This window comes from Moschus berezovskii, chromosome 6, assembly GCF_049115385.1.
Source record: "Moschus berezovskii isolate FMDL1 chromosome 6, NW_MosBer_1.0, whole genome shotgun sequence".
NCBI lineage: Eukaryota > Metazoa > Chordata > Mammalia > Artiodactyla > Moschidae > Moschus > Moschus berezovskii.
In genome coordinates, this window is record NC_142465.1 from 93,494,076 (window position 1) to 93,520,502 (window position 26,427).

The 26,427-nt window shown below is 39.2% G+C and overlaps 1 protein-coding gene across 1 annotated transcript in view; it reads left to right on the forward strand.

The window, feature by feature from the left end:
* GYS2 (glycogen synthase 2) overlaps nt 1-26,427 on the forward strand; it is a 55,500-nt gene that overhangs the window by 9,683 nt on the left and 19,390 nt on the right. Inside the window, exons 2-11 of the mRNA XM_055395650.2 lie at nt 2,167-2,348; nt 5,001-5,192; nt 7,308-7,490; nt 9,476-9,620; nt 13,578-13,695; nt 13,876-13,996; nt 18,048-18,154; nt 19,327-19,386; nt 21,912-21,990; nt 23,194-23,307. Of these exons, the coding sequence (XP_055251625.2) occupies nt 2,167-2,348; nt 5,001-5,192; nt 7,308-7,490; nt 9,476-9,620; nt 13,578-13,695; nt 13,876-13,996; nt 18,048-18,154; nt 19,327-19,386; nt 21,912-21,990; nt 23,194-23,307 (1,301 nt within the window). The remainder of the gene's footprint in view (nt 1-2,166; nt 2,349-5,000; nt 5,193-7,307; nt 7,491-9,475; nt 9,621-13,577; nt 13,696-13,875; nt 13,997-18,047; nt 18,155-19,326; nt 19,387-21,911; nt 21,991-23,193; nt 23,308-26,427) is intronic.

Consider the following 26,427-nt stretch of genomic DNA (forward strand, 5'->3'; position numbering starts at 1 on the left):
TGATGATTAATGCCAGAATCTGTATTAGCTTGGGGGATTTTACATAGAATTTCTTTTTTTTTTTTTACACATAGAATTTCTTGAGTCATTCCTTTGCAAAGTACCACTCAAGAAACTGATTTAGACTGTTTTCATATTCTCATACTAGGTGATTGCTCTGAGTTGGCATAAGAATTATGCTGTGCAGTTTACTAAGGGTCTTCTTCCCCTTGACCTTCCCCATCCCTCCTACCTGTTTACTGAACTCTTCCTTTTGAATTCCTATAACTCTGTTGGTATCCTCTGCTCCAAAAGTAATGCCTTGGCTCTAACTGTTCCCTCTACCTAAAAAATTCTTCCTCATGAATCAACTTGCTTGATTTCCTTACTCTTTTAAGTACTTATTTTAAATATCACCTTTTCAATGAGGCATAATTTTTAATACGGCTGCTCCAACCTGTCCTTTCTCCCCAGGTGAAGTATTGGATTGGCCAAAAAAAGGTTTTGCATTGAGGTTTTTCTGTAACATCTTAGGGACAAATCTGAATGAACTTTTTGGCCAACTCAGTACTATTGTATCCCCCTTGAACAGGTGAGCTAATGGAGCCTCGGAGAGGTTAAATGAGTTAACTAGTTCAATTTAAGCTAGTTACAAGTTTTAACCTTTTTAATTCTTTAATAAATATCCTTATGCATGATATTAAGTCACTTTAGTCATGTCTGACTCTGTGTGACCCTATGGACTGTAGCCTGCCAGGCTCCTCTGTCCATGGAATTATCCAGGCAAGAATACTGGAGTGGGTTGCCATGCCCTCTTTCAGGGGATCTTCCTGACCCAGGGATCGAACCTGGGTCTCCTGTATTGACAGGTGGATTCTATACCATCTGAGCCACCTGGGAAACCCAAACATCCTTAAACACATATCTTATTTTCCCCTCAGGATAATTTTCCAGATGTAGACATGCTGGCTATAACAGTAGGCATATTTTCCAAAAGTATACTATTTTTTTGGCTTTGTGTTTTAATAGTAGTGGCAGCAATGGCAGAGAGCTAAATGAAGTACTATATGAAAACTTGGATTTATGTCATGTGAGTTGGACCAAGCATCCCCCTTTAAGATCTGTCAGGTTTTTCCCCTTGTCAAAAGGTACTTGCTTTGTCCCTAGAAGGGAAGTGGTTCTTTTTTCTGGGAGAAAGTAAAAAAAGTGAAAGTCACTCAGTCATGTCCAACTCTTTGCAACTATGAACTGTAGCCCACCAGGCTCCTTGGTCCATTTGATTCTCCAGGCAAGAATACCAGAGTGGGTTGCCATTCTCTTCTCCAGGGGATCTTCCCGACCTAGGGATTGAACCCAGGTCTCCTGCATTGCAGGCAGACTCTTTACCATCTGAGCCACCAAATTTGCTCCTAATTTGAGCAGTAGCTGATACTTGGTCTTATCTATACCCTTGGGCCACTGAAGGAGAAGAGGTGAAAGGTGATTACTGGTGCTGAGGGCACATGCCATGACAATAGCTGTTTGTCCCACCTTTTACATGTCCATGTAGATAGAGCTTTAAGCCAGGTACTCAGTTCAGTTCAGTTCAGTTCAGTCACTCAGTCGTGTCCGACTCTTTGCTACCCCATGAATCACAGCACATCAGGCCTCACTGTCCATCACCAACTCCCGAAGTTCACTCAAACTCATGTCCATCGAGTCGGTGATGCCATCCCAATTGTCTCTTCAGGTTTCCTTGAAATATTTGTGATTTGCTGCTGCCAATCTGCTGCTCTCTGACAAAGTACCCGGCATGGAATTGAAACAAATACTAACTCTTTGATAGTATTCCTTAAAAAAAAACTTTCTTTTACAAAGTTAAATAAACCCTTGTGCTTGATTCCAGGTGCTAACTTAAAAATGAGGACTAACACAATATTGTAGATCAACTATACTTCAAAAAAAAGTTGGCTTGGACTTTCCTGGTGGTCCAGCGGTTGAGACTCCACCCTTCCAATGCAGGGATGCAGAGGGCATGGGTTCAATCCCTGGTCAAGGAAATAAGATCCCACATGCTGCATGGCACAGCAAAAAAAAAAAAAATGTTGACTTAAGCAACATGGAAAAATTGAGGACTTGTTTCCATCCCTTCATCACTTAACATGAGCTACTAACCTGAATGATAATGGGACCTTTTCTTTTTAACAGTCGGTGGCATATATACTGTGATTCAGACAAAGGCCAAAACAACAGCAGATGAATGGGGAGACAACTATTTTCTGATTGGTCCGTATTTTGAGCATAATATGAAGACTCAGGTGGAACAGTGTGAACCTGTGAATGATGCTGTTAGAAGAGCCATGGACACGATGAACAAACATGGCTGCCAGGTAAAAGACCCCATCTGATGCTTCATTTGGCAAGTCTTAGTAAACTGTTGTGGAATCACACCACACTTTACATGAACTCATGAGAAAAGACCACTCATCTTCTTAGGCCAAAGAAATTGGTTTATGAGAAAGATGATGAACTTGATTTTAAATAGGTTACATCTGAGACACCTTATGAAAACCTAGTAGTATAGTAGGTTTGGGACTCAGCAGAGGGTATAGAATAGAGATGCTTGGGGAAAAGTCAGTTGTGTCTAAATTGTAGTTGACATTATGGGTGTTTATAACATTATTCAGTGGAAGATTATAGACTAAGAGGAAACATTTTGAGCCAAACCTTGGGTGATGTCAGTGTGTTAGAACATCCACATGAAAAGAAGTCAGGGACTGCAAAAGTAGACGCTCAGCTAGCGATTAGAACCAGAAGGGCTTTGCAGTTGTGACAGTTTTAAGGTTCTTGAGATGGGAAGATTATCCTGGATTATTTGGGTGGGTCCAATGTAATCATAAGTATCCTGATATTAGTAAGAGGGGAGCAGTAGAACTAGAATCGGAGAGGAGATATGACAACACAAGCAGAAATTGAAGTGATGAGAGCTTTGAGGTGAGGAAGGGTCCACAAGCCAAGGAATGCACATGGCCTTTGGAAACTGGGCAAGGCTAGAGGACAGATTCTTCCCAAGAGACTGCTGATGAAATGCACCACTGCCAACATGTCAGTTTTAACTCATAAGACCCATTTCAGAGGGCTAACCCCCAAATCTGCAAGTTACACTGTTGGGATGAAATGAGTGAGATGTTAGAAGGGGTTCACATTTAAGAGTGTGAAAGTGAAAGTCACTCAGTCATGTCCGACTCTTTGCAACCCCATGGACTATACAGTCCATGGAATTCTCAGGCCAGAATACTGCAGTGGGTAGCCTTTCCCTTCTCCAGGGGATCTTCCTAACCCAGGGATTGAACCCAGGTCTGCCACATTGCAGGCAGTTTCTTTACCAGCTGAGCCACAAGGGAAGTCCAAGAATACTGGAGTGGGTAGCCTATCCCTTCTGCAGAGGATCTTCCCCACCCAGAAATCAAACTGGGGTCTCCTGCATTGCAGATGGATTCTTTACCAACTGAGCTATGAGGGAAGCCCCTCACATTTGAAGCTTTTGTGAAAGAAGAGGGAGATGAAAGTCATGATGAAACTGACTGCTCTCAAGATTACAAGTGGATATCTGATGTAAAGACGTTTCCTGTCATGAGCAAGAATACACTGGAAGTCAAGACAAGCTAGCTTACATTTTCTGTAGTTTTAACACTTCTCTGTGCTCTTAGCTCACTGCATCATATGCCACATATCAGGCAGCCAGTAGCTATTTGTTAAATCAATGAATGTCCCAAAAGAATCTATTGAAAGGTTGTTTGGAGCTCAGGAAAACTAAATCTGAAAAGGAAATTATGCCATGATAAATACTGAATTGCAATGGATGCAACTGACAAGTAATGTGGATCTTTCAGTGTTGACCAAGGCATGGACAGGAGAAAGAAATCACCATGAATTTCTGAATCCCAAGCAAGGGAATGGTGATCAAATGGGCTTTCATGCTCTGGAAAATTCAGCCTCGGGAGTAGTCATAAGGTCGATGTTAGCAACGGAGACAAATTCAGTTTACTAGAGAGGACTAGATACCCAATGAGAGAGGCTCCTAGCTTCAGCCAATTTCAAAAAGGGTTAGAAGTCACTTATGAAATTGCCTTGCACATAATAGGAGAAGAAACAAAATTTTTAAAATGAGTAAATTACTGTAGAAAAGTAGGTGCTAAAAGGGAAGTTAAAATTTAGACATACAAATGATTATATAGTTACAACCGGAAAAAATTTGAAATAGCTACTGCATTAAAACTTGCACAAAGTAAAATATTTTGGAATAAAATCATCAGTTTGAAGAATATAATAGAATTAGACTGCTATCTTAAAGAGAAAATGTGTCTTGCCTGTGTGCGTGAAGTCACTTCAGTTGTGTCCAACAGTGCAACTGTATGGACCATAGCCCTCTAGGCTCCTCTGTCCATGGGATTCTCCAGTTAAGAATAGTCGAGCGGGTTGCCATGCCCTCCTCCAGGGGATCTTCCTGATCCAGGGATTGAACCCGCATTTTATGTCTCCTGCATTGGCAGGTGGGTATTCTACCACTAGCACCACCTGGGAAGCCTCCAAAATATGTCTTGGTCAATATATTTAGTTAAGACTTCTTGCAGCAACCATATTGAGAAACATTTATTGTCACTTTTTTTTTTTTGATAGGAGGACTAAGAGAAATCATATACCTTTGTCTAGAGAAACAACCTAAAACCATGAGCTCAAGGTCATGGGAAGGTAATGATAGAAGAACAAAGATCACATGATCTACATACTTTATTTTTGAATGACTAAATTTAATGAAAAGCAAGAACTTGAAGATTCTAGATGAATGGGTGCCAGTCCATTTCCTCTTCAGGCTCAAACATAAGATGCTCTGTGTTATCGCTTTTGTTTCCTATATGGCTTGTGTAATCTCTGGAGTTCTAAATACGGTTTCTATCAAGTACAGCTTCTAAGTACAAATACATTTTCCTCCCCTGTGTTGCCTAGTGTTACTCCATGGCTGTGTGTCCTTTCTATGGCAGGTGCGCTTTGGAAGATGGCTGATAGAAGGGAGTCCTTACGTGATTCTCTTTGACATTGGCTCTTCAGCTTGGAACCTGGACAAGTGGAAAGGAGACCTCTGGGAAGCATGCAATGTTGGCATTCCTTATCATGACCAGGAAGCCAATGATATGCTGATCTTTGGGTCATTAACTGCCTGGTTCTTGAAAGAGGTACTGTTTACTGTAGAGTCCCACGATAGAGGAGAAGCACTTTGCTGTACCCAGCAATGATCCTCTGGTTTTTAAGGTAGTTTTGAGATGGTACCATTATTAATTTTTTTTATTGACATATCAAAGGAATCTGAGAAAATGCCTTCTTGTAACTAAATGGGGATTCTCTAGGCAAGAATACTGGAGTGGGTTGCCATGCCCTCCTCCAGGGGATCTTCCCAACCCAGGGATCAAAGCCAGGTCTTACACACTGCAGGTGGATTCTTTACAGTCTGAGTCACCAGGGAAGCCCTGTAACTGAATACCAGTCTTTGAAACATGGTGATAATCATTCTTATTAATATTTACTTCATGTCAGGTTTAGCTAGAACAATGTGGGTAAAACACCCAATTATATTTCCTGCTACATAAGTAATATTCAGTATATATGCAAGAAAAAATACTCTACATCATAGACTGTGTACATGCGTTCCAGCATCAGGGGAGTAGAAAATGGCTTGAATTATTTGGTTTTGTTCATGCATGAGTGCTTGTGTGACTGCAGCGGCTCTTAGATCTTTCAATCATTTACTAAAGGGTGAAGTGATCTCAGCAGTTGCTAAGAAGTCCACAGCAGTGAAATATTCTGTAGATGTTAAAAAACAATAAGAGCCTTGGAAATCAGTCTGTTAAACGAGCCAAGTCTGTACTCAATTCCTGAAAGCATTGCAGTAGGATTTCTTCACATTCCTTGCATTACCTCAAGATGATTATGCCTTGCTTAAAAATCAAAAAATTAAGAGCATCTCTGGCAAAGTGGGACTGTGTTCTAAGAACAAATCACAGAGCTGTATATTGGCTGTGTGTTCCCTTTACCAGTATAACTTCTTTCTGATGAAGCCAACAGCCATAAAGGGCGTGTAGGTTATTACAAGATATAAAATACAGTCTGTGAATCTTTACTGCTTATCTCTTTTATATATAGTACTGTATATCTCTTAATCCCATACCCCTAATTTTTCCCTACCCACCACTGTTTACCTTCTGGTAACTCTAAGTTTGTTTCTGTGTGAATCTATTTCCATTTTGTAAACAAATTCATTTGTGTATTATATTTAAATTTCCCTTATAAATGATATCTTTGTCTGACTTACTTCACTTAGTATGATAATCTTTACTGCATCTAAGTTGTTGCAAATGACAGTATTTCATTCTTTTTATGACTAATATTCTGTTGTTTATGTATGCCATGTCTTTATCCATTCATTGGCTGATGGACATTTAGGCTGCTTCCACGTCTTGGGCATTATAAATAGTGCTGCTATGAACACTGGGGTGCGTGTATCCTTCCAAATTAGAGTTTACATCTTTTCCAGACATATGCCCAGGAGTGGGATTGCTGGATTGTATGATAGCTCTATTTTCAGTGAAACAAAGTAACTTTAAGGCTAAGAAATTGGTGCCTTGCCTAGTATTAGAGTTAGACCTGGGTCCTCAGTTGTGTTACTAAATTTTTATTTGATTCTAAGCAAGTTATTAATCTCTTTTCCCCCAGTCCCATATTCTTAAAATAATAATATACAAAATAAGATATATTAAAATAATATTAATAATATAAAATAATATTATTATAATATAAGATAATGATGTATATAATAATAATATACCAGCTGAAATGTTTTTGGCTCTAAGTAGGAGAAAATCCAAGTAATGACTTTAATGACTTAAAACATGAAGTCATTACTTTTAATTTAAAAAGATTGTAAGTGACTTGTCCCAATTGATTCAGCTGCTTAGTGAAACTTCAAAAATTTTATTGCTATTAATCATTCATTCATTCAATGAGTATTTATTGAGCACCTACTGTACATTTATTTTAGGAGTCCCCTCTGTGAATGCAAAAATAAATCTGATCCATATTGAAAAAGAGGATTAAGCCATAAACATATATGGGCTTTATGAATAGGAAGCTAAATTCTAGAAAACCCTTATAATTGCTAAATCTGCATGGTTTATATTTAGATTCCTTTTAATTGTGCTAAAATTTACAAGCATAACAATTTTCCTTATGCTGTGTGCCATCAACAAGATCAAACTTCATCCTCAACTCTTCTACAAGCTTCTTTTCTGACCTAGGTGACGGACCATGCCGATGGGAGACACGTCATTGTCCAGTTCCATGAATGGCAGGCTGGGATTGGACTGATCCTTTCTCGAGCTCGGAAACTGCCCATTGCTACAGTCTTTACCACCCACGCCACACTGCTTGGGCGGTATCTCTGTGCAGCTAACATCGATTTCTACAACCACCTTGATAAGGTAATTAGCTCTTCCACCCTCGCCATCTTTCTTTCCGACCCTTGAAACTGAAGGATGAGAAAAATTGATTTTCACTTTTCATCTGTCATCCAGATGGCAGAAATGCCCTTTTGACCAATCAATATTCATGACTCAGCTTCCCCTGAGGGGACTGAGAGCTCATAAAGTTTAACTTTGTTCAGAGTGCAGCAGAGTGTAGCAGGCACAGGCCAGATGTCTGTCCACTTTGAAGTAACAGACCCAAGATCCAAAGGGGCCTGGAAGATATCAGCCACTGCGGCCCTGAGGTTGGGCTGCTTGGGAAATGCTGTGAGGACCCCGGGATCCTTACACAGCTCTGAGTGGCAGGTACCCCACAGGGATGCTAGGCGTCCGCTTGTACTATGAGCTCCACTTCCTCCATCCAAGTGAACAAAGGTCAGATTTCTGCTGTAACTCTGCAGTGAGTTATAGGTGGAGTTTTGTGGGGGGTCCAGTTAAGACAGAGTTACCAAAAACAGGAATGTGGATCCCTGGTGATCAAACAGTTGGGTTTGCTTATCTTAGAAGACTGTCCTATTCTATGACCTAAAGTCATTCAGTTTTGACTTCTTTATTCCAGTTTTCATCAGTTCAGATTAATGTAACTATGCTTTTCATATCATCCTGTCAGTTGTAGTGGTCAAGTGACCAATATAACCAATATAACATTGTAAAGCAATTAGCCTCCAATTAAAACCAAACAGATTTTAAAAATAAATAACGAAAGAATGTAAAAAAGTTGAAATAAAAAAATCGTGGTCAAACATTTGAGTAACATGCAGTCAGGAGTTTTGCAGACTTGGTGTCTATATTGCCAGTCAAGTCAATTTAGCATTTTAGAGTTTTGTCTCACTACTGGGAACATTCCATCCATTCCATCGCTCAGTCGTGTCCGACTCTTTGCGACCCCGTGGACTGTAGCCTAACCAGGCTTCTCCATCCATGGGATTCTCCAGGCAAGAATACTGGAGTGGGTTACCATTTCCTTCTCCAGGGGATCTTCCCGACCCAGGGATCGAACCCGGGTCTCCTGCATTGGAGGCAGACGCATTAACCTCTGAGCCACCAGGGAAGAACATTAGGAAGTTGAAAAATTGACCCCCCTCCAGTTTAAAAAAGTTCTAGGGGTCTATGCAATAGACTGCATACTTTTCTGAGTCTCTTTTTGTGCCTATTTGTAATACATGATTAATACTACTCAGATAATGAGAGCAGAAAGTTATACCACCATCTCAGAGGCATTTTGCGTGCAGGAAGTTCTTTTGGACAAAATTTAACATTTGCAAAACATTGAATGGTCCTAAGGAGAGCTTGCCTATAAAAAGGTCAATTGAATCTGAAGGTCAAATTGTAAACGTAAGTTATATGTTCAAAATAAAGTCACCAATGAATTCAGAAAGGTCAAGAGGTCAGGGAGATTTCCTAATAGGAGACTAATAAGGGCAAACCAGTGATCTGTGATAAGCTCAACCACCGTGTTTCCTGGAGAAGAGCAGGCTTTGATGTTTGTGAAAGAGAAAATATTACAGAGGCATAGAGAACATTTCAAACACATCAAATATTTCACTTCAAAATACTTAAAAGAATAGTATATAGCAATTAATAAAAACAACTAATAATATTCATCAGGTTTTATTAGTTGTTTTTAAGGAACAAAATCATAATATATAGTTATATATCAATATTATAACTTATCCTTTCAATAAAAGGTCAGTGTTCATGTCACACTGTCTTCAAATATGATTGCATATGTCCCCAGCTTAAAGTAAAGAGCACTCTTTGTAAGCATAAGTAGCTTTGTGTTTCAATGATGGGTTTAATAAAAATTTGTTCCTTCTTTTTTGTGATCATAAAATTCCACATAGCCGTAAGACAGTGTGATAAATATGTGATTTTACTTTGCCTATGTAGAAGAACTGGTGTAAGCAAATGTCTATGTGTGTGTGTTTGTTTTGTTTTCACAGTTTAACATAGACAAAGAGGCTGGGGAAAGGCAGATTTATCACCGGTATTGCATGGAGCGTGCTTCCGTCCATTGTGCTCATGTTTTCACCACAGTTTCTGAAATTACAGCAATAGAGGCAGAACACATGCTGAAGAGAAAACCTGGTAATTATTATCCCTGAGTTTGTCACCGATCTGTGATAGTTTTGTTTTAAACAAAAATGCATAAGAGGAAAACTGCACTATCACTACTCAAATCTTTATACATATTTGAATTCTGATTTTCAGTAGCTTTGTTGAGCTCTAAGCTATATCTGGAACATAATAGTATACAATCTGTGCTTGTTGAATAGCCTATGTTTAAAATACCCTAATTCTGAACTGGGTTGTCATAATGACTTCCTATGTTTAAACAGACTGAGTTGACTTTTCTATTTTAAGAAAATAAATGTCAGGAAAATATCAGAAATGTGTGTGAGACTTCCCCAGTCCTACATCTTAGAACATTGCCTCATTGGTCCTGTTTAGTAGAAACCTGATGTTCTACTTCTCCCAAGATTTTCTTGCAGGTTTTTCTGGGAACTAGCCCCAGACCCATCCAAAGGTTGCAATGCCAAGAGGTATGTTCATAAAACATGACCCTGTCACCTGGCCATAGCTGGTTGGTCCAGAGGTGGATACCTGATATAAGTTGGCTCAATCAGAATGCTTTCGTAATGAGTCTAAACAGATGAGTTTGTTTGAATACTCTTGTATAATAGAAGCTTGGAAGCTGTTGGTAGTGTCCACTTCCTATGTTGCATGAGATGCAAAGAAAGATAAACTACAGCGAAGTACAATAAGAAACAGAACAGATTGAGAGACCTCTAGATTCTCCACAATGATTTAGACCATGGTTTAAATTAATTCCTGTGGCCCAGCTACATCTTTGCCATCAAACACTCCAGCATCCTGTTAATAATTCCTCCTTGTAATACTTCAACCAGTGTTAGTAGATTTCTCTTGTGCTGTGCTTAGTCACTCAATCATGTCTGACTCTTTGCGACCCCATGGACTGTAGCCCACCAGGTTCCTCTGTCTATGGGGATTCTCCAGGCAAGAATACTGGAGTGGGTTGACATACCCTCTTCCAGGGGATCTTCCCAACCCAGGAATCAAATCAGGATCTCCTGCATTGCAGGTGGTTTCTTTACCAGCTGAGCTTCCAGGAAAGCCCAGATTTCTCTTACTTGCAACAACACAGTCCTGCTTAATACGTTTTCCTTGCTTAATTCTTGCAGTCTTATCTCTAGTTAATTAGTCTTTCTTTTGTATACCAGTTTAAAATTTAGAGAAAGCATTACAAAGTTCTACATAATGAAAAAGGAAGCAAGTAATTTGAATAGTGGCAGCCTAAAGATCCTGTGCTATTCTTTTTTCTTTCCAAAGGTTCTCTTGAATCCACTTTGCTTCTCACACTTGTGTCTCCTGCAAGAGTTTGCTTCATTAATATCCTCACTTGATTCTTGGATCTTACTTTTTTTCCTGTCATCAGTATCCTTTTCTGTGCTTACAAAAATGCTTTGTTTTTTCCTATTCTGAAATAAAAATTTCTCTTAAAACCACTACTCTCTTAGATGTCTACATAATCTCATCCTTCCTTCTGCTATCAAGTATTTTACAAAAGTAATCCATAGTTTTTCCACTTAGGGCCTTTTCAACTTTAACTTCCAACCTCCAACACTTGATCTAAAATTGCTTTTTCAAAAATCAACAGGTTCACAATTCTGTAATTTTTTTCTTCCTTGACATTCTTTAGCAATTAAAGGTGGCAGATCCCTCTATCATTCCTTATTTTCATGACATTACACATTCTGAGGTTTCTCAAATATTCTTTTGTAGTGTCTCAATAATTTCTCTACTAACTTGTCTGTTGTTTTTACTGCTTCTATATACAATAACCCATGAATTCAACTCAGTAGGTGACTTCCATCATGTATTCTGAGCAGTCTTTATCTTTCTTGACATAGACCAATATTCTGAAAAATAAAAAATGTCTCTCTACCCAAGCAACAAAATCTTCCAGGCAGAAAGAATCAGTTCAGTTCAGTTCAGTTCAGTTCAGTCGCTCAGTCGTGTCTGACTCTCCACGACCCCATGAATCACAGCACGCCAGGCCTCCCTGTCCATCACCAACTCCCGGAGTTCACTCAAACTCATGTCCATCGAGTCGGTGATTCCATCCAGCCATCTCATTCTCTGTCGTCCCTGTCTCCTCCCACCCCCAATCCCTCCCAGCATCAGACTCTTTTCCAGTGAGTCAACTCGTTGCATGAGGTGGCCAAAGTATTGGAGTTTCAGCTTTAGCATCAGTCCTTCCAATGAACACCCAGGATTGATCTCCTTTAGAATGGACTGGTTGGATCTCCTTGCAGTCCAAGGGACTCTCAAGAGTCTTCTCCAGCACCACAGTTCAAAAGCATCAATTCTTTGGCGATCAGCTTTCTTCACAGTCCAACTCTCACATCCATACATGACCACGGGAAAAACCATAGCCTTGACTAGACGGATCTTGGTTGGCAAAGTAATGTCTCTGCTTTTTAATATGCTATCTAGGTTGGTCATAACTTTTCCTCCAAGGAGTAAGCGTCTTTTAATTTCATGGCTGCAATCAGCATCTGCAGTGATTTTGGAGCCCCAAAAATAAAGTCTGACACTGTCTCCACTGTTTCCCCATCTATTTCCCATGAAGTGATGGGACCAGATGCCATGATCTTCGTTTTCTGAATGTTGAGCTTCAAGCCAACCTTTTCACTCTCCTCTTTATGTGTTGGAATAAAGGGCTACTTTTCCAATGTTCCTTATGGACAGAACACTCTTCACACATTTGACTAAAATAAAATGTCAAAAGGTAGTTTAACATGGATGGACTTAGAGGCTGTCATATGGAGTGAAGTAAGTCAGAAAGAGAAAAACAAATACCATATATTAATGCACATATGTGGAGTCTAAACAAATTGGTATAGATAATTTTGTTTAGGAAAGAGAAATAGAGAAACAGACATAGAGAACAAACATGGATACCAAGGGGGAAAGGAGAGGCCAGGATGAACTGAGAGATTGGGAATGACATATTTATGCTACTGTGTATAAAATAGATGGACTTCCCAGGTACCCCTAGTGGTAAAGAACCCACTGGCCAATGCAGGAAACATTAGAGACCTGGGTTTGATCCCTGGGTCAGGAAGATGCCCTGGAGGAGGGCGTAGCAAACCACTCCAGTATTCTTGCCTGGAGAATCTCATGGACAGAGGAGCCTGATGGGCTAGTGTCCACTGGGTAGCAAAGAGCTGGACATGACTGAAGTGATTTAGCGCACATGCACGTATACAATAGATAACTAATGAGAACCTACTGTATATCACATGAATTCTACTCAGTGCTATGTGGTGATCTAAATGGGAAAGAAATCCAAAAAACAGGGGCTATATATATACACATATTCACTTTGCCTCACACTAGAAACTAACAGAACACTGTAAAGCCAATTTACGCCAATAAAAATTTAAAAAAGAGTTAGTTTAACACACAGGACAGCGAAGGTTAAAATAGGTGGAGACAGACAGTGTGGACTCTACCCATGTGTTCTGGAACAGATTCTGGAACAACTCTGTGTCTCAGTTTCTGCCTCTGAAATATCACCTTGCTCCACTGGTTGTTGCAGGGATTAAATGAGTTACATTGCAAGGCGTTTAGAGCAGTACCTAATGCATAGTAAGTGATTGGTGACTGAAAGCTCTTAACAATGACTATTTTTGCTATTGGTCGATTACATAATACCCATTACTCAATGCTATTTCAGTCAGATCCTCCTGATTTTCTATGTCAGCAATTCATTATGGATTTTCATAAACTTCCAATTCTATGATAGTCAGAAACTAGAAATGTTAATATGCACCTAACTTCTTGTTGTTGTTGTTCAACAAGGAATTCAGGGCTGATTTCCTTTAGGAGTGATTGGTTTGGTTTCCTTGCTGCCCAAGGGACTCTCAAGAGTCTTCTCTAGCAAAATACTGTTGTTTTTGCAATGCTATCCTCTCTCAAAAGAGATTTTTCCATGAGGATTTTACTTTGATTTTCCAGATGTAGTTACTCCAAATGGCTTGAATGTTAAGAAATTTTCAGCTGTACATGAGTTTCAAAATCTCCATGCTATGTACAAGGCCAGGATCCAAGAGTTTGTTCGAGGTCATTTCTATGGGTATGCTTTTCTTTATTAAAAAAAAAAATTATCCTGTGATGTTAGGGATCTGGGGTATAGAGAAAACAGTGTTGTTAAAGTAAATGTTTATATTTCCCAGTCCCCTTTGTACTTTAACAGAACTCAAGTGTACATTTTGTTGCTGTTGCTCTCTTTCATTGGAACCTGTTTTGTTTTTAGTCATCTGGACTTTGATCTTGAAAAAACGCTGTTCCTCTTCATTGCTGGGAGGTATGAGTTTTCAAACAAAGGAGCTGACATCTTCTTAGAATCCTTATCCAGGTTAAATTTCCTGCTGAGGGTAAGAATGCTCTAGAACACGAAAACAGTGCTTTTGTAGAGAACTTTCTTCTGTGGAAAGTAACGGACTTCCTGGCTTCTTAAATGGCTTTCAAAAAAATATATGATTTTGAAGACTGAAAATGATAGCTTTATTTTTAAAATGCCTTTGGTCTTTCAATTATCATATTTACAATGAAAATATAATTGCCACACTCTTTGCTCATGTATTTGTCTAAGATGTCAGGTGTTTTTTAAAGAGAGCTATAAACTTATCACGTTATATTGGGTATATAGCCAATATAATAGTATGTTTCTCTTTGAAGAATCATAGAAGCAAAATTTTATTGGAAATGCACCCGAAAGGATATTTTATGTTAATTTAAATTTAAAAAAAAATTCTACTGATATATAGTTGATTTACAATGCTGTGTTAGTTTCAGGTGTATGGCAAAGTGATACAGTTGTACGTGCTCAGTCGCTTCAGTCGTGTCCAACTCTTTGAGACCCTGTGGACTGTAGCCCACCAGGCTCCTCTGTCCGTGGGATTCTCCAGGCAAGAACACTGGAGTGGGTTGCCATGCTCTTCTCTAGGGGATCTTCCTGATCCAGGGATCAACCCACATTTCTTGTGTCTCCTGCATTGCCAGGCGGGTTCTTTACACCAGTGCCACCTGGGAAGCCCTGATTCAGTTATACATATATATAAATGTATATATTCATTTTTTACATCCTTTTCCTTTATATGTTATATATGTGCCATGTTTTAAGCTGACCATATAGCATCCTCTTTCCCACCTATCCCCCAAGAGTTTGTGAACAATTGAAAGATACAGAGAAATCAAGCAAACAGAGAGTAAAGAGAACAAAACCTTGCCTTTTTTAAAATCGATAGACTTAATGCACTGTGGTGACCTGAATGGGAAGGAAGTCTAAAAGAGAGAAGATATATGTATATGTATGGCTAATTCACTTTGCTATACAGTAGAAACTAATGCAACATTGTAAAGCAACTATACTCCAATAAAAATTAATTTAAAAAAATACTGTTTATAATAGCCAAGACATGGAAGCAACCTAGATGTCCATCTGCAGATGAATGGATAAGAAAGCTTTGGTACATATACACAATGGAGTATTACTCAGCCATTAAAAAGAATGCATTTGAATCAGTTCTAATGAGATGGATAAAACTGGAGCCTATTATACAGAGTGAAGTAAGACAGAAAGAAACGCACCAATACAGTATACTAACACATATATATGGAATTTAGAAAGATGGAAATATAACCCTGTATACGAGACAGCAAAAGAGACACAGTTGTATCGAACAGTCTTTGGGACTTTGTGGGAGAGGGTGAGGGTGGGATGATTTGAGAGAATGACATTGAAACATGTATGTTGTCATGTGTGAAGCGAATCAGCAGTTCAGGGTCAATGCATGTTACAGGATACTCGGGGCTGGTGTGCAGGGATGACCCAGAGGGAGGATAAAGGGAGGAGGGAGGTGGGAGGGGGGTTCAGGAGGGGGAACTCATGTACACCTGGGGCGAATTCATGTCAATGTATGGCAAAACCAACCAATATAATATTGTAAAATAAAAAAAAAATAAATTAAAAAATCAAATATAAAAAAAAAAATAAAAAAAATACTATAATGGGAGATATGGCTTGGTTGCATGGCATTAATAGGCTTCCTAATACTGGACCTTGGTATTAAACTTTATGGTATTAGACATCTAATCACAGAGAGCCCTGGCCATTTCCATCCCCTCTAACCAGAAGAAGCCTTCAGAAAAACATGTGTGACATGCCTGAAAGCCAAGCAGTTGCCCTCCCAAGCAGTTGCCCTCCCCAGCAGTTGCCCTCGTAGAATGGGGCAGACACACACAAACTCTATTCCTCTCCCAACTCACTAGCCGTGCCTCTACTCTGATATCTGAAAGCCTCAAACCATGAAACTAGGAGAGATCCCACCATACAGAAACATAGAGGGAGTTTCCCACTCGCAAATATGGAATGATTTTTTGCTCAATAGGCTAGATTTGCTCAGAATCTTAAAATAGGTTGTGAACTGTTGTTGTGTGTGCATGTTCAGTGATATCTAACTCTTTGTGACCCCATGGACTGTAGCCCACCAGGCTCCTCTGTCCATAGGATTTCCCAGGCAAGAACACTGGAGTGGGTTACTCTTTCCTTCTCCAGAGGATCTTCCCGACCCAGTAATCAAACTTACGTCTTTTGTGTTTCTTGCACTGGCAGGCGTGTTCTTAAAATAGGTTCTGAACTAATCCAGCAATAAAACCTGTGCCAATGGAAGTACTGCATCATAGATACTGATGAAGGTTATTGGCTTATATTCTTGTCCCATCATAGAAAAATATAGAATACATAAGGAGGTCAGTGTAGAAGTCTAATTTTATTGAGATGCTGAGACAATCTAAATTTTCCTGAGCTCTGTATAACTTTCCCATTCAGTTTTTATTTCTTGGACATAGTTTTATCTGTCTTAGCCCAGATATTCTTGGGTGGCTCACAGGGTAAAGAATCTGCCTGAAACTCAGGAGAGACCAGAGTTGCAGCTTTGATCCCTGGGTCAGGAAGATCCCCTGGAGAAGGAACTGGCAACCCACTCCAGCATTATTGCCTGGGAAATTCCATGAACAGAAGAACCTAGCAGTCTACAGTCCAAAGGGTGGCAAAGAATCAAACATGTCTGAGAGACTAAGCACATACACTGTACCGAGTATTTTAAGAGATTACTAAAATCACATTAATAAATACCGACGCTTATAAAATAGGATTGAAGATCCAAAAGATTATTCAAGAATAAACTGGAATAATCTTATTTCACAGTATTTTCTGATATGTATCTATTTAACAAACTTTATAGATGGACTCACACTATATAAAAATGTGGCATGTCTAGAGACATTAACTTATCCACACATTTATTAAATATTTGCTTTATTTTTAGTTGTGAAGAAAAAGTGAACTTCTCTTATCCTAGACATCAAAGATAATTACAACCTTTGGAGAAATCAAAATAAGACATTTTCTTTCCGTACAGTACATTTAATCTTTAATAAAAGCACATTGCCTACTCCTGGGGTGTTTCTGGTTTGATGGTTCCCATAGATGTTTTGAATAGAATATAAGGTCCCAGAGGGCAGAGACCACAGGTTAGATGATAGTGCCCACATTCAAGAGTCAGTCATTTCAGAATATAAAAGCATTCATCAGTTCACAGTTTTAAGTAAGTTTACGCTTTCATTCCCACAGCTGTTTGGCATGTCATTTCTTTCTGAGAAACTTCAGGTCAATAATATTTTTGGAATAGGAAGAGTAAACAGATTGTAGAGTCAAAAAACACCAGTTCATAAAAACAAAACAAAACAGTAGTTTGACTTCCAACTTTGCCAATAACCTGTGATAGGAGCTCAGAAGAAGAATCAAAACTCTTGTGCCTCTCTTTTGAAATTAATGAGGAGAGTGATAGTTAGACTCAGGTTAACTTATGTGTTTAAAGCACCCAACACAGTAACTGCTACACCAAAAGCTCTGAGTCCCTGTTCTGGTTCCTATATGGTTGAAAAAAAAAAAAAACAAAATGCAACATCATGAGAATCAAGACATTTAATGGAAAAATGTAAATAATCTATTTGTGCATATCCATGTAAATTAGCTATGAGATGTAGAATAAACCCAAATGAAATCCTCATTAACTTTCCGATCTGGAATTTTAACATTTGTGTTATCTTTTATGTTATTTTTTAACCACAGAAAACCACAGTGATATCAGTAGCAATTGCTATATATTTTAGATGATGGATGCCATGAAATTATTCTGTGTGGATTTTTAATTGTTAATTGTCAGATCTTAGTTGAACGTCATATTTAAATTTTCTGAAGAAGCTTCAAGACAGTGGTGTATAATTTCTTTGTCAGTCATAACTAAGTATTCTTATTCTCTCAAGATATTTCAAAGCACTATTTGTCACAGTTTAAGGTCCAGCTGTCACATGGTTTATCTTTGATAGTTGACTCTGCTGTGTTTTCTAACCCCTCATTAGATGCATAAAAGTGACGTCACCGTGGTGGTGTTTTTCATTATGCCTGCCAAGACAAATAATTTCAATGTGGAAACCCTGAAAGGCCAGGCGGTGCGCAAACAGCTATGGTAACCTCACATCTTGTAAATATTCTCAAGCTATAGGTATAAAGGGATTTTTTTTAAGTATATGATTTCTGATCTATTTCCTTGAACTATTTTTCCCCCTTAAGATTATAATAGCTTACATACTACTTGGTTCTCTTCTCACTGGGCTCCTTTGTTAAATTTTGTCATGTCTATAAAACTGTGTTCGTATAAAAATGTTGGAACGAACTACTGTGGAAGGATAAGGCCTTTGTAGAAATCTTTAAAGATGGGTCAGATTTTTTAAAAATTTATTATGGAAATGTTAAAACATATGCCAAAGTAATGAAATTAGTATTTTGCTCCCCCTCCTCCCCATACGCCAGACTCAACAATTATAAATGTTGACTTAAAAAATAGTTGCAACCTAAAAATTGAGAGTTACATTTTATTTGCTGGTAATATTTAGAACTTTGAGCCTGGGAGACAGCATCTCAAGTAACCCTGAGAGAACTGCTCTGAGAAGGCCAGGAGAGGAGCCAGGTTATATAGAAGTTTTGCCGCAAAGGGCAGGTAGTCTGAACATCAAAAGATTATTGCTAATTAAAGAAAATCAGATATCCCTAGTTAAGGAACTTAGTGATTTTCTTTGTATGGGAAGATGCAGGAGTCTGGACTCACTGAAAATATTCCTTTGATAGAAACCTCACCTATTTGTGACTAGTATCCAGTGTTTTTCACATTCTGAGTTCCCTTGGGACTCACAGTAGGTAGTGACTGCAGTTTAATGGCTGCAAGATGGCAGGTATTCTTCTTCCTGAGTTTCCTTAGGGCTCACCATCTCACATTGGGGGCTGCAATTGCTGATGACTTTGACATCCTTGTTTACGGATATGGCAGGAAATATTCCATTTCTCATAAGCAAATTCCTCATATTATATGGATACCTCCATACACTCCCTTTCCCTTCACCCAACTTCTCCTGATTATCATCAAGCCAAAGAAAGTTACACTCCCCGCACTGGTCAGGGTGTTCAGTTGCCTCAGCTCTAGAGGTGTTAACTCAGGCTAAATTGGCAAATAAGAAAAGAACAAAAGAGGTGATATAAAAGAGACCTGCAATTTCAAAGAATGCACTGACAGAATACCATCATGGCAAAGAAAGACTAAAAAGGGTGACATTGTTTGAGTTGTATATCTTTCTGTTCCTACAGGGACACTGCACATTCTGTGAAGGAAAAGTTTGGAAAGAAACTGTATGATGCATTATTAAGGTAGGAGCTTGGAACACGAAACCACTCAAACATTTAGGGCTTCAATATTGAGACAAGTATTTAGACACTATATTAATTTTTTTCCAAATATAAAAAAACTAATAGCCTTTGAAGATTCTCCAAGTCAGGCTTTAACAGTACCTGAACCCTGAACTTCCAGATGTTCAAGCTGGTTTTAGAAAAGGCAGAGGAACCAGAGATCAAATTGCCAACATCTGCTGGATCATGGAAAAAGCGAGAGAGTTATAGAAAAACAACTACTTTTGCTTTATTGACTATGCCAAAGTCTTTGACTGTGTGGATCACAACAAATTGTGAAAAATTCTTAGAGATGGGAATAGCAGATCATCTTACCTGCCTCCTGAGAAATCTGTATGCAGGTCAAGAAGCAACAATTAAAACTGGATATGGAACAACAGACTGGTTCCAAATAGGGAAAGGAGTACATCAAGGCTGTATATCGTCAAGCTGCTTATTTAATCTATATGCATAGTACATCATACGAAATGCCAGGCTGGATGAAGCATAAGCTGGAATCAAGATTGCCGGAAGAAATATCAATAACCTCAGATATGCAGATGACACCACCTTTATGGCAGAGAGCAAAGAAGAGCTTAAGAGCCTCTTGATGAAACTGAAAGAGTAGAGTGAAAAAGTTGGCTTAAAACTCCACATTCAGAAAACTAAGATGATGGCATCCAGTCCCATCACTTCATGGCAAATAGATGGAGAAACAGTGGAAACAGTGGCTGACTTTATTTTGGGGGTCTCCAAAATCACTGCAGATGGTGACTGCCCCCATGAAATTAAAAGATGCTTGCCCCTTGGAAGAAAAGTTATGACCAAATTAGACAGCATATTAAAAAGCAGAGACATTGCTTTGCCAACAAAGGTCCAACTAGTCAAGGCTATGGTTTTTCCAGTAGTCGTGTATGGATGTGAGAGTTGGACTATAAAGAAAGCTGAGCGCAGAAGAATTGACGCTTTTGAACTGTGGTGTTGGAGAAGACTCTTGATAGTCCCTTGGACTGCAAGGAGACACAACTAGTCCATCCTAAAGGAGATCAGTCCTGGGTGTTCGTTGGAAGGACTGATGTTGAAGCTGAAACTCCAATACTTTGGCCACCTGATGCAAAGAGCTGACTCATTTGAAAAGACCCTGATGCTGGGAAAGATTGAGGGCAGGCAGAGAAGGGGACGACAGAGGATAAGGTGGTTGGGTGGCATCACCAACTCAATGGACATGAATTGGGTAGACTCCGGGAGTTGGTGATGGACAGGGAGGCCTGGCGTGCTGCAGTCCATGGGTCATAAAGAGTTGGACACGACTGAGCGACTAAACTGAACTGATGTGAAGAACTGACTCATTGAAAAAGACCCTGATGCTGGGAAAGATTGAAGGCAGGAGGAGACGGGATGACAGAGGATGAGATGGTTGAATGACATCACCAACACAATGGACATAAGTTTGAGTAGGCTCTGGGAGTTGGTGATGGACAGGGAGACCTGGTGAGCTGCAGTCCATGGGGTTGAAGAGTTGGACACGACTGAGCGACTGAACTGAACTGAAGATATGTTGCATCATATGAGCAGGCTTTGTTTAATCCTTCTTCTGACAGACATTTGTTGACAGGTTGTACAAATGAGAACATAGTTAAATACGCGGGTAAGTTATCTGTGTGTGAACTCAGTTACTCAATCATGTCTGACTCTTTGTGACACTTTGGACTGTAGCCCACCAGGCTCCTCTGTCCTGAAAATGAGATTTTTTTCAGGCAAGAATATTGGAGGAGGGTGCCATTTTCTCCTCCAGGAGATCTTCTCAGTCCAGAAATTGAACTCAAGTTTCCTGCATTGCAGACAGTTTCTTTACCTGCTAAGACATTGAGGAAGCCCGCAGATAGGCTCTCCTTCAATGGAATTCTCATTGAGAGTTAATATGTCAATTTGAAGCTGTGGAAGATTTCAAGTCAAAATATATATTGACTTATTAACATATATTTATTAATGAACATATTAGTTAATGTTAACTAACATTTTCTTAAGTAATATATATTACTTAATGTATATTTAGTATACATTGAGAAGCTCACCACAGTGAGAAGCCCATGCACTGCAATTAGAGTAACCACCACTAGCTGAAACTAAGAGAAAAGCCTGCACAGCACAGCCAAACATAAATACATAATTTTTTAAAATATCAACTTATAGATGGAAAAGTTATGGCCACTGTAGAACATAGTACTCACTTCCTAAAATTGTTAAAGTAGGCAAAATATTATGAAAGTATCCTCCTGGTCATCAACAGTATGCTTAAAAATTAATTTCAATTTTCTTTTATGCTAGCAAAGGTATTCTTTTATCAAACTTCCTTGCCCTTTGGAATTTGTCTGTGAGTTTCATCAGGAAATTATGTTTGTTTTACATTTATTTTTAAATTGCTTGAAATGGTGTTTGACACATAGGAAGCAATCGGTTAGTGCTAGTTGTTTTTATTTTGATTTTTAAAACTATTTTCCCCACAGAGGAGAAATTCCTGACATGAACAATATTTTGGATCGAGATGATCTGACAATTATGAAAAGAGCTATCTTTTCAACTCAGGTAATAAAGGAAAAAAATGCCCATTACTTCCCATAATTGTTAAAGTCTATTTAGATCAATATCTTAATTTTTTTAAATGGGCTAATCTGGGAAAGTTTTAAACCTGAGAGCTAGAAAAATCATCCTTAGGTATTTACCTAAAGGACACCTTTGTGAGTTCTCTTTCACCAGTGGTTTTTCAAGGCTCCTATAAACAAATCTCATGGAACTTGTCTTCAAATTTACTTAAAAAATTCATTTGGAACGTATATGCCAATTGAAAAACTATGTATATTGCAATGACAAAAAAAGTGCCTAAAGTTTTCAAAAAGCATAGACTTCGGAGTCACTCTAGAGAAAAGGTGAATGTTTCTCAGTAGAGTGGAATTGTTTAAAAGGTAATTGTGTTAGCCATGTATAGCAATTTGTTCATTAACATAAGGAGGCACTGGAGAACAGTCCCCTAGTGAGAACCAGTAGAGTAGCTCATCTGGAGTTCCATTATTATTCCAAGTACCATCGGTCCCCTACATATGAATGAGCTAACATTCTGAGAGCATGTTTGAAAGTCCTTTTTGTTCACAAGTCCAACAAAGTTAGTCTAGGTATCCAGCTAATATAATTGGCTATATAGTACAGTACTGTAATAGGTTTATAAAACTTTTCACACAAATAACACATAAAAACAAACACACACAAAAAAACATTTTTAATCTCACAATACAGTACCTTGAAAGGTACAGTAGGACAGTCCAACGACAGCTGGCATACAGCGGCTGGCATCAAATGAACAGGCAAGAAGAGTTACTGACGGGAGGAGGGAGAGGCGGTGGGAGATGGTAGAGCTGAAGGATCGTCAGCAATAGGAGGCAGAGGGCAAGCTGCAACTTCACACACATCAGATGCTGATCGAATGTGCCTTTGCATCTTTTTGAAAATTCCCAACTTGAAGTTTCGTATGTTGGAGACTTACAGTAAGTCTCAGGAGGCTTCAAGAAGTCTAGGCTGCTGGTGAACAAAAGCATCGTGTGTTCAGAGTATAGAAGGAAGTTCTTTAACCTGTTATCTTCCTGTGGATACACAGACAACCCCTCCTCCACTTTAGTGGCATCTCAGACCATAAAGGCATAATGGTTGGATGACATATCGCTGATGACCTATTGTTGAAATTAGTCACACTTATTGTTTTCCTGAATTGACATTTTCTTCCCTCTGTTCCTTCAGCGGCAGTCTTTGCCTCCGGTGACCACTCACAACATGATCGATGATGCCACCGATCCCATCCTCAGCACCATTAGACGTATCGGGCTCTTCAATAGCCGCACAGACAGAGTAAAGGTACAACTCATTATTGACGCGGGACATTTCAAAATCATAGAGGACAGGTTTTTGAGAATTTACTAGAAGCATCCCTTGTTTGTTTTAACAGCTTTCAGAAATATTGTAAATGATACTTGTAAAGAAAATTAATTCAATTAATTGATTACTGATTATTAATTAATTCATTCTTGAGCAATTAAAAAGTGCTATGTTTGTATCATCCTTAAAAATAATTGAAGACTATTTATGGCTTTGAGTTGTCATGTAGCTTTCATTTTCATTGAAAAATACTGTCACCAGGCATCAGGAAATGGCCTCATTTTTAATGAAACACATATGGTCTAAGAATTGTTTAATGAATGAATCTCGGAGATTAACATAAATTGTCTTTGCTTCTTCCTCATAAAGTTCAATTTAAGGGCATAGTATGAGAAGCTTCTAGTTTCAGAGAATGTGGCTAATGATGGTTTTATGTAATTTCCTGTAGACTAATTTGTTCTTTTAACTCTGAGTTTCTCCTGTGATGAAGCACAGTGTTGAATAAGACCTGCCTTCTGCTGCAATGGCGCTTAGTCTCCGTGATGTTTACTGAGGGTGTGTTACGTTTTAGGCATGGGGTTAGGTGTGGGAGACAAGGGTAAATGTGTCAACAGATCATAGCTTATTCCTGCTCACTTCCATCCACCAGCACTCCAGATCAAGTTGTCACAAGAATTTACCAATCTTTTCGAAAGGAAGGCCCCAGTGTCGCTTCTTTCGTTTGCCTTTAGCAAATGATATGAACTCTAAACTCCTTCACAGTCCCTTCATACTGGCCCGACATCTGGATTTTGACTCATTCTTACTTCTTTTCCTTCAGATTGTAAGAGTTTTTCTGGGATCTTATTTCCTCCCACATTCTTAGGAAGTGCACCCCGTTTACCCTTTTCTATATTGTAGGCTTGCTAGCTCTTTCCCTTGCTGTTTACAAATATTTCTGAAATTTTTCCACATGAAAAAAACAAGCTTTGCCTTAACTCTACCCCCTCTTGATGTTTTTAAATGTTTTTCTACTCTTCTCTGTAAAGTCTCTTGGGAAAATACAGTCTATTCTTAAATGTATTTCTCATCCTGCACTCAATCGTTGACATAGGCATCAGTGGATGTCACGGAGACAAGTTAAAGACCTGCTGCAACAGTCCAGGTGAGAGATATCGAGGGCCACTTCCAAAGGCCTTCTCAGAAGTTCCGGAGAGGATGGAGCAATGGAAGAAATGGCTGCCTGCAGAAAAAGACCACACTCAAGTGGCCAGTGGGCGGGGAGTGAAAAAGAGGCAGAAGGCGAGGCTTCAGTGTGTAACCCACACTTCCTAGAACCTAAGGAAAAGCTTTAAAACAAGTTAGCTTGAGGGTCATGTCTCAAATGAAGTTCAAGTTTTCATACATCGAGTTCCGTCAGTCCGTTCCATCGCTCAGTCGTGTCTGACTCTATGCGACCCCGTGGACTGTAGCCTACCAGGCTTCTCCGTCCATGGGATTCTCCAGGCAAGAATACTGGAGTGGGTTTCCGTTTCCTTCTCCAGGGGATCTTCCTGACCCAGGGATCGAACCTGGGTCTCCCACATTGGAGGCAGACGCTTTAACATCTGAGCCACCAGGGAAACACCCGAGCCACCAGGGAAACCCCCATACATCGACTTACATATGGGATATTCAAGTTAAGATGCTTAAGGGGTAGTTATAAAACATAGGTCTGGGGTTTATAAGGACAGTTGTGAGGGGAGCTATTGGCATGTGGGCAGTAGCGGAGGCCAAGTAATGATGACCTTGCCATGTTGGAAGACTAGGTGGACTGAAGAAAATATTGACCCAAGGGAACTTCAAGAGAGGATTAAAAGATGAAAGATTAGGGAAAGAAAGAAAGAGGAAAATATATCAGAAATCAAGGCAGGAGAAATTTTAATAATAGTAGAAAGAGTTAATAATACAGCATTAGATGATCCATGCTGTTTATAAAATGCTCCATATTGTGTTAATCCTTTCATTTCAAACAATCCACACACAGACCCACATATATGTGTATATTGCCCTGTGTAATATGGGTGATTTTTAAAATTTATTTTCAATATGGGTAAAAATAAATATTTATTTTCAATATGGGTGATTTTTTATTTCTCATTTGTTTGTGAATTTCCAAATTTTCAACACATAGCACACATATAAGAGCCAGGCTGCACATTTTCCCCTGGAAATGCGGGACTATTGCTGCCAAGGCTGCACCACTCTTTACATTTTTTCAGCAGGATTGGATCCATAGAGTATGTCAACACACACTTGTCATCATTCTCATGTAGTTTACTCCAGACTGGTCCTTCTCAGTTTTTGTGTCTTGGAAAGAAAATAGTGGGAGAAGGAAAGCATCTTATTTCCCCTTTGATTTTTGTTTTTCTCAGAACCTTTCATGTCACAGTTCAGTTCTGTCACTCAGTCATGTCCAACTCTGTGACCCCATGGTCTGCAGCATGCCAGGCTTCCCTGTCCATCACCATCTCCTGGAGTTTGCTCAAACTCATGTCCATTGAGTCAGTGATGCCATTCAACCATCTCATCCTCCATCATCCCCTTCTCATCCTGTCTTCAGTCTTTCTCAGCATGAGGGTCTTTTCCAGTGAGTCAGTTCTTTGTATCAGGTGGCCAAAGTATTGGAGTTTCAGCTTCAGCATCAATCCTTCCAATGAATATTCAGGACTGAAGGACCGATTTCCTTTAGGATTGACTGGTTTGATCTCCCTGCAGTCCATGAGTTTTCTCCAACAACACAGTTCAAAAGCATCAGTTCTTCAATACTCAGCTTTCCTTATCATCCAGCTCTACTGGAAAAACCATAGCTTTGATTAGATGGACCTTTGTTGGCAAAGTAATGTGTCTGCTTTTTAACATGCTGTCTAGGTTGGTCATAGGTTTTTTTCAAAGAAGCAAGCGTCTTTTATCTTCATGGCTGCAGCCACCATCTGCAGTGATTTTGGAGCCCCCCAAAAATAAACTCTGTCACTGTTTCCATTGTTTCTCCATCTATTTGCCATGGAGTGATGGGACAGGATGTCATGATCTTAGTTTTTTTAATGCTGAGTATTAAGCCAACTTTTTCACTCTCCTCTT